At 51.7% G+C, this 9,392-nt stretch overlaps 1 protein-coding gene across 1 annotated transcript; it reads right to left on the reverse strand.

Moving 5' to 3' along the window:
* Window positions 1-4,476: 4,476 nt before the first annotated feature.
* Window positions 4,477-5,892, reverse strand: ADRB1 (adrenoceptor beta 1; the record flags this gene model as incomplete). The annotated part of the gene is made up of 1 exon (XM_080911373.1): window positions 4,477-5,892. Exon 1 carries the CDS (start codon window positions 5,875-5,877, stop codon window positions 4,477-4,479), a length of 1,401 nt encoding a protein of 466 aa, XP_080767499.1. The 5' UTR covers window positions 5,878-5,892.
* Window positions 5,893-9,392: the final 3,500 nt, after the last annotated feature.

A 9,392-nucleotide genomic window follows, 5' to 3' on the forward strand; every position in this document is an offset into this window, starting at 1 on the left:
TGTTGAAGAGAGGGGGAAAGAGGAGTTTGTGGTGTGAGAAATGTGGAAAAATCAATGTTTTAGGAAATTATTTCTGAGAAGCAAGGAGCGTCTGCGGAGAGCTACACAGTCTAGATGTCTCTAGCACATTCAAGAAGAAAGGAAGAACATCCCTCCCCGCTCCCACAAAAGCTAGCAGGTATGATAGTTGGAAGGCAAGAAGAGGCCGTAGGTACTGAGTGCACATGAATGTGCCCAGCATGCCGGAAAGACCCTGCTCTTGGGATCAGCTGGCTTATCTTGGGCCTCTCAGGGATGCTGGCTGTGAGAGCAACTCCATTTGGAAGCTTCTCAACTCCCCCATAACCAAATCCGATTGACTGAGACTCTTCCTCTTCCCACTAAAAGGTAAAAGAACCATCAATGCAGTACGTTAATCTACAAAGTATTTATAATAATAATTGTCATAGTAATAATAATAATAATGCCACCAGGATTATATTCCAGGGGCTGATATCTCTAAATGATATCAGGTTAAAGTGGCTACTTCCAGAGATGGTTATCCTCTGGGAAGCGGGAGGATGGCTCACTACAGCAAGGCAAAAAATGACTTGGGATTTAGAGATTCAAAAATTATGAGATTCAGAAGCAATATTCTAGATGGGAATCCAACTAACATGGAGAGTGTGAGTGACGGGGAAGAAGGAGAAATTAATTCCATTTGCTGATGTGCCTGCAGGGAGCTATTTTTAGGTATAATCCAAACACTGCATATCTTCTCCATTTTGATTAGTAGAAAATTGGCAGAGAGCCAAAAGAATTAGTGTTTCTCAGCACACGGAGCCAGAAACGCACAAATAAAACTACATTATCTGTGCCAATGCATTTAACTTGAGCTACTCCTAAGTTTTATTCCCCCCTCCCCCCAAGAACACATGGTCCAGCTTTGTTAGAGACATGCAGAAGACGTCTGTTACAATTAGCAACACGTCTTCAAGGCGCCCCTAGATGCTTCCTCAGAAGCTGCTGCTAAGAACTCAGCTCTCAGTGCTCCTCAGACACGGGGGAGGGGCACAGAATTTTCTACCTAGCAATCTTACATAAGGGTCAGAGGAAGTCAGAAGTCCAACACAATGTGAAATTTAAATAAATTAGGGGGGAATGTGCTTAACCAGGAAAGGTTTCCCAATAGACACTTAGAAGCTATTAATAATTCCAATTCCAAAGAAAACACAGAACAGAAAAATAAACTCAGTGGGGCCAAGCAGAGAGGCGGCAAGCTCCTGAAGGGCCCATCTTACATAGCATCCCAATGCCATTGCTACACTGCAGAGGGGGGACATATACTCCCCAAAATTCAGATTACTCCACTACTCCAAAACCTGGCAGTGCCCACTTCCATGGCCAATGTAGCAAGTCACCAAAGCCTAATTGAATTTTGTCTACTGTTGTGACATTAAGGCAACTTGATGTGCTCGGATTCGAGGGTAAGGCTGTTCCCTGCCCTTCCCCCATCTCCGCAACATGGCTTCAGCAGCTAACACACAGAACTGCCTACTGTAACTTTTGAGATTGGCAAACCAGTTTCTACCATTCCTACAACAGGCTCCCCTCCTACAGAACCAGCCAAGGTCGTTTTCCTGCACACTCAGAATCCCCAACACGGTCTACCCATGAACATCTGTGGCATGCGTTTGGAGGATCCCATAAAAATCTTTTCTTGTTTCCTGCAAATCCATGTAAACAGATCCCTCTGCAGAGTGACCACCTCTACGTCACTAAAGAGACTAAATACATCTACCCAGGAGTTATTACACAGTTGGTTCTTAGAGCTGAAAGAACATTCATGATATTAGAGCTGAGGTCTGCAGACCTGCACCCATGTTTAGGCTGGGTGTGCTCTCTCATGTAGACAGCAAGGCACTAACCAGGTTCTTCAGAGGAGGCTGAGCTTTAATGTTATGAATGAAAAACCCTCCAACCAAAAGCAAGTACATACTTTGGGGAGCAGCGATACTAAAATGAACTTCAGTTCCTGGGATGAATTTACATTTTCCAAAATAAACTTTTTAAGTTTTATCATTTATCCTTATTCTTTTCTCCCTGTCCCTCCCCTTCCTCTTTCCTCCCTTCTTTAGTTCCTACTTTCTTTTTCTGGAAATGCGGGGTAAACCTGTGAGAAGTTTTTGCTGACACGGCTGCTGTTCATTCAGCCTTCCTTCCACAGGGACCTAAAGGCCAGCGCCATTTTCAAATGTCCCTGTGCTGTCAGTTGTGCCAGTGGGGAAAGGATGGGGAGCCCTGCCTTTGTCTGGAAGAAGCTGTCTGTCCATCTTAGAGTGGAGCCTGAGCCAAAACTGTATACATTTTATTTTGGTTACATTATGGTTCAGTCATGAAATGAAAAGCTTGTTTAAACATATTGAATAAACAGATTTGGGGAATGTACAATTAATCTCAGGATGGAATTTTACTATACTTTCCTCAGGAACTAATCTTAATGAAAAAACAACTCTATCCATCTGGGTGTTATAACTCTGTTAGGAAGTTAAATGAAAGTTAGGAAGTTAATCTTGTCTTTCCTGCCCACCCAGAACTTCTGCTGACAAGGATCTAGGTACTTACTGGAGAGAAATAATATGTGCTTCAGGAGCCCTTTATACATCATTGCTTAAGCACGAACCTCTTTTCCCATTCTAAGCAGCCACTGGGTAACTGTGAACCCACTGTGGTTTTCAGTGGGGACACAAACACAAGCCGTGGAAGCCACTCACCGTATTTTCAAGTGGTCGACATGGTCCCGTGAGTCACTCTTTCCTGCCCGTGTTTCGGTGAGAAGTTGCTGCTGAGTTACCTGGCCCCAACATTCTTCCTGGCTCTCCTTTGCAGAAGAGCAATCCCTTCTTCCATCCAGTGCGGCAGATGGGCTCTTGAGGATGCCCGTGTTGTCTGGAACACCTTGACTCCGGCTGTGAAGATTTAGGGCAAATCTGCGGTTCTCGGTTGGTGAGCACCTCTTTGGTCTGGAGGCTTTTTGCTGTGACTGAGTCATGAAGACATGGAAAGGGCTGCCAGCCTGGATTCTGGAGCAATGGCTCAGTCTCTTTGGTCATCGCAGACCCCTTACAGACACACGGCACATGACCTCAGTTGAGCTGCTCTGCTGTTTTATTGCACACGGACCAATTCCCCACAAGGTAGGTAGTTGCACCAGAGTATAAATACTTGGTCACACACACAGGAAGAGATAGAATACACACACGAGTGCTAAATTTTACCAGCAGATTCACGTGGGCACTTGGACATTAAAAAATAATAATAAAATACGTAAGATAATAATATTTATAATATGGATACAGTTACAGTACCATGATAAGAGTATAAAAAGTAATTTCCCAATAAATCATCAACTCAATAACATAATAGACAAGAGAAACTGAGTTTGGATTTTATTTTAGCTTTTGTAAGATCTGCCCACCTCCCTGCCCCATTAAAAATATTTAATTTTTTGTGCAAGTTAATAACTTCTATGGATTTTACAATGCCTAACACTGTGCAAAATGGCCTTCCAAGCACTGCCTTTTTCTTGTTGTTGTCTTTGTTTTCAGCCACATGTGCAATAATCTCAACTGTTTCCTTTTGTTCTGTCCTGTCTTTAGTTGACAGAGTCACATGTCACAAAGGGACTCAGCGCCTGGTCCTTCCAACTAATATTGATACATAAATAAGCTGTTTAATATAAACAAGTCTTTCTATCTTGCTGTGCAATGTGCACAGAGTGAGGTAGAGGGCCCACAGCAGGAACACCGAGGCGCGCAGGGGGCAGGGCTTGCCCTCCAGGAGAAAGCAAGGTGAACTAAGCTCGGCAAATAGTTTCTCAAAACCAGATTTGTCTATTTCCGCATCCCCTTTGCTTTAAGAACAGGAGACTCCAGTACTCCGGAATTAATATGCAATTTCTTTAGAAAGCAAAAGGAAACACTTCCTGGCTAATTATCACCGCCCCCGCCCCCACCCCAAACCAGAGCTGAATACTTAGGTTCCTAGGTGTGGAACCGGAAGGCCAGGTGAGAGACTCCATCCTCCCTCTTCCCCTCCCCTCCTAGTTTCTATCGGGTCCTTGCAGAGAGTGTCAAAACCCACCTGGGGGGAAAATGCCTAAAGGTGCATTAAACACGCGAAAGGCCGAACCTCAGAGAGAAAGAAACTCAAGACAAACCAGTAAGCCACACTAAGCCACACTCTTCCAACTCCTCCCAAACTTTCCTTTTTGCGCAACGCTCTGTCCGGGGCTTTTCTGTACGTCTCGGATGATTCAACAGATCTGTGGGCTTCGCGTTCACCTGCTTTCGGTCTTGAGTAAACAGAGATCTCCTCTCTCCCCTGGGGAGCGGCTCAGGGGCGCCCAGGCAGACTCTCTTCCTCTAGGGATGCAGAGCCTGTGTCCAGCCCGGGACTACGGGGAGCGGCGTCCGTGCGCCCAGAGAGCCTGGCCCTCTACACCTTGGACTCAGAGGAGAAGCCCTGGCGCCCCGGCTCGTCCAGGCTCGAATCGCTGTCCACAGTGGTCGTCCCGCCGTTGCAGCCGGCCCAGGGCTCCAGCAGGCGCGCGGGTGGAGTGGCCCCGGCGTCGTCGTCGTCGTCGTCCGAGGGAGCTCCGGGGGACGGCGGCGGCCCAGCTCTCGCCAGGCAGCCGGAGGCGCGCGGCCGGTCCCCGTGGGCTCCGCGGCGTCTGCAGGCGGCCCGGCGCGCGCAGCAGAGCAGGCGCTGGAAAGCCTTGCGGAAGTCGGGGCTGCGGCAGTAGATGATGGGGTTGAAGGCCGAGTTGGCGTAGCCCAGCCAGTTGAAGAAGACGAAGAGGCGATCGGGCACCAGGTCGCGGTGGAAAGCCTTCACCACGTTGGCCAGGAAGAAGGGCAGCCAGCAGAGCGTGAACACACCCATGATGATGCCCAGTGTCTTGAGCGCCTTCTGCTCGCGCAGAGCCACGAGGCGCGACGGCCGCCGCTTGCTGGAGCGCCCGTTGGCCAGCGAGTCTGCCGGGCGCGGTGGCCCTGGTGACGGCGAGGGCGCGGGCGAGGGCGGCCGGGGCGGGCCGCCAAGGAAGCGGCGCTCGCAGCTGTCGATCTTCTTCACCTGTTTCTGGGCCTCGCGGAACACCCGGAGGTACACGAAGGCCATGATGCACAGGGGCACGTAGAAGGAGACGACGGACGAGGCGATGGCGTAGGCCCGGTTGGTGACGAAATCGCAGCACTTGGGGTCGTTGTAGCAGCGGCGCGCTTCGTCGCTCTCGGCCCGCCACCAGTGCATGAGGATGGGCAGGAAGGACACCAGCGCCGAGATGGCCCACACTGTGCACACGAGGGCCCGCGCTCGCGCGCGCGTCAGCAAACTCTGGTAGCGAAAGGGCGACGTGATGGCGAGGTAGCGGTCCAGGGCGATGACACACAGGGTCTCGATGCTGGCCGTCACACACAGCACGTCTACCGAAGTCCAGAGTTCGCAGAAGAAGGAGCCGTACTCCCAGCGGCCCCACACCACGATGGTGGCCCCGAAAGGCACCACCAGCAGCCCCATGACCAGATCGGCGCTGGCCAGGGACATGATGAAAAGGTTGGTGAGCGTCTGCAGCCGCGGGGTCTTGGCGATGGCCACGATCACCAGCACATTGCCCACCACGATGAGCAGCACGATGACCGCCAGCAGTAGGCCCATCCCCGCGGTCCACTGCTGCGACAGCGGCGCTGAGCCCTCGCTGGCTGGAGGCAGCAGCGAGGCGGGAGGCGACGCGAGCACCAGCAGGCGCGCCGCGGTGGCCGCGCCGTCGGGCAGCGGCGCGGCCGACGACAGGTTGCAGGGTTCGGAGGCGCCCAGGGGGAGCGCCCCCGCGCCCATGCCGAGCTGCGGAGGCCGGGGGCGGGGGGTGTGGCGGGGCTGGGCCGCGCCTGGGGAGCACCCCAGGAGCCGGGGCTGCGGGGCCCGCGCGGGGAGGTCGCGGCCAGGTCAAGGCAGCCGCGGCTCGGGGCCGGAGGCATGGACGCCGGGCGCCTTCTCCTCCGTAGCCGAGCGCTGTCGCCGCCGCCGCCGCCGCCGCTGCTGCTGGAGCCGCTGTCGCTGTTGGAAGAGCCGCCGGGACCTCAGCATGTTTCTGAGCGCGCGGGGCCGGCAGCTCCAACACCCAGCACCTCCCCCAGCTCGCTGCACCCCCCCACAAGCCAGCCCCCGGGGCCGCGCGTCAGGCTCCCGCAGCCAATCGCCGCCAAGGCACGCCCCCGACAATGGTGCCCCCACCCCCAACACCCATCACCCCCTCCTGCCCGCGATTGAAAGGCTCCAAAGATTGCGGGCGGACTACGCAGCCGGCACCCACGGGCTGCAGCGAGCGCGCCCTTTCCTGCTCAGGCTTCTTTCGAGTCTGGTCTGCTGCGCCCCCTGCGGCACCCCGCCGCCTCCTGTGTCCCTCGCCCTCCAGTGGTCTCCGCTAGCCCAAGCACCCAGCTCTCCTTTTGCCGCTCCCTCAGGAGCGCCCCATTTCCCTTCGGCGCCCCATATAGCTAGCTCCCTTGCCGCTCTACCTCTAGTGCACGGTTCCTGGTAGCTAGAAGGGAACCTTGCAGGCGTTCAGGAGCCGCCAGAGTGCCTTGGACAGCCTATCTGCTGGGATTGGAGGAATTTAGCTGTGAGACTGGTTCTGCCATCAGGCAGCCTGACTCTTCCCTGATCGCGAGGGGACCCGGCCAGCATGACAGCTTGGGGGAATAGGAAGTGGGTGTTAGTGATTAGAGGAAACTTTGCAGCCAGGCGGGTTGCTGGAGCAGAGAGCGCATCTGTCAGAAAGGCTCTCTGGGCGCTGTTCTCGCGCAGGGCTGTGCTCTCTCCCGCAACTGCAGTAGATGGGGAAAGGAAGGGAAGATTTGTGGATGTAACTGCCAACGCCAAGGACCAGTTGGATATACACACCCCAGCTAAGAAAAAGGATTCAAGGAGTTTTGAGTATAAAGGAATTGAGGGCAGCATCAAGTACAGAGTAAATGACGCCGCCCCACCCCCACCACCCGCGTAGAAAGAACGCAGAGAATGACGCTTCAGACTTTTTGACTCCGGGGTACCAACACCTTAACACCCGCATTTGTGCGCTGCTAACCATGGGATTTTATAATCTGAGCCGAGTCAACACTAGGTGCTATCCCTTTTTGGTTGACGTCATGAGCTGGGATTTCAGATTTCGTGGTAGGGTGGCTTAGATTCTCAGAATCGTGGGCTGAGCTTTGGGAAGACGAGGGAAGAAAATATATAAACACTCGTGGCGACTGATTCGGAAAGCCTTGACAGTCCTGCGTTATTTCCCCCTTCGCGCGATCAAGCGACTCTGAAACTAGAGTGTTTGGCTTCACTGGTGGAGGCTGAGGATGGTCCTCCGGCTGAGGCCCTCTGATCTGCCCCCGGGAATGCTTCCACCTCAGGCCATAAAAAGGAAATCTGCAATTAAGTTCTTGAGAAGCAAACAGTTCCCAATTGTCTCAGAAGGGAAGGGTGCACGGTAGCGTTATATAATGTTATGTAATGCTCCCCAAGTCCTTGTTGCATTGGAATAAAAAAGATTAGCATCTGGGAGGAACATCAACATGTGGCCAAGCTGCTGTTCTTGCCTTGCCAAAAGGCACAGGCCCACGACTGTCCATCCATCCGTCTACAGCTTAACTCTCGATAAAGTCAAGCTGGTGGGTGTGCTTACCACTGGGGAGTGATCTGTTTATTCACCCCTGCCCTGGACTTACCAAGCCCCAGTTCTGCCAACTTGGGGAGTTTTGAGAATCAGGAAACAGGAACTGCATAGAGGAAGGAGTTGGCACCCATAGTCACCCAGCCTCTTCAGGGTCTCCCCTTCCTTGGACTTTTCAGGGGATGTCTGGAAGAACTCAAAGGGCAATCTGAAAACGGACAGCGTTTTGAAATGAGCTGATATTATTAAGACTGACCAAGAAATGGCCTCTGACTGCTGCAGTGCGGGGGCGGGGGTGGGGGATGTGGAAAGAGGCTTTCTGCTAAATAGTTCTATGGGGGGGGGGACATCAACCTCTTGTCCCCAGGGCATGGTATTTCTGAGGATGATAAGGCCAGAACTGACTCGCAGAGACTTGAGATGTATAAACACATCGGGCATCAGGACCAATGGTTCTGGATTTGATGGGTCGTCTGGAACTTTCCCCCTTGATTATTTGGTGTTACATCAAGTTTCTCTGCACTTCTGTGGAATAAATGCATTCAAGGGCGAGCCTTCGAAAACTGGGAGGTTTTTCCAGCAGGGCCTTTAACAGAGGGCTGCAGTAGACAGGAATCCCAGATATTCTTAGGGACTTTCCTCAGCCGTCCTGATAGGTGAGCTTGGAATAGTGTAGTTTCAGCCAGCATGAAGATTTTGTTTTTTTGGTAGCACTTGTCCTTAGATAAGGAAATGAGATTCAGAAGAAGCTCAAGATAGCTACTGACTTAGTCTGTTTTCTGTTGCCATGGCAGGGTACCTAAACCTGGGTAATGTAAAAGGGGCTTTATTTTGCCTCAGGATTTTGAAGGTTGAGAGGTTCAAGTCCAGGCAGTTGCCTCTGGTAAGGACCTTGTGTACAGAACAGAAAGCACAGGGGGCGTTTGGAGTAGTAAAGGCCTGCTCCCCTGATACCTAGCCAGATCTCATAGCATTCTGTCACAGCACTCAACACTCCCACCCCCTCAAACCAACCGTCTTCAAACTTATTATTATGTCTTACGCCCGTATCACATGCTGCAGGGTCAAAAGGTCATTTTCCACAGCGCTGGAGAAACACGCCTGAGAATCATTAACCCCTTCCTCTGAGCACCCCCCTTTCCCATCTAACTCCCGGCACCCTACAGGAGGCGTGGTGTTCTATGTGCACTCTGTGACTAACTCCTTATTCCCTTCACTCACACATGAATGTGTAACCTGCTGCACGGTAGATACCTAGCAGGTAAAGGCTCTGCCCTGGGTTTTGGAACTTTCCGTAGCTGGGGTATATTCTCTTCTTGCTTCTCCTTCCTCCTTCTGTCTTCCCTGCCTGTTGCTTCTGGAAATAATCTCCCACTGACCTACGGTAATGTTTCAGGTGGCTGTGAAAAATTGCCTTTCGACGTCTCTTGAATCATTTTGATCCCTGTGTGATTTTTGCCTTTTCTAGGTCATATGCTCATGGAGAGTCGGAGGAACTGTCTTACCGTTTTTAAAGCTTCCATGCTCATTAATAATAACTTGACATTAATTAATATTTAACTTGAATTCATAAATGTCATATTTAATTAAAATATCTCTTTTTTTTTTTGCACAAATGAGGAAGGGTTGAATATTTCAGGACCTGGACTCACGCCTATAACTCACCCCGACCAGTCAATATCTCCTT

This window comes from Micromys minutus, assembly GCF_963924665.1.
Source record: "Micromys minutus genome assembly, chromosome: 2".
Taxonomy (NCBI): Eukaryota; Metazoa; Chordata; class Mammalia; order Rodentia; family Muridae; genus Micromys; species Micromys minutus.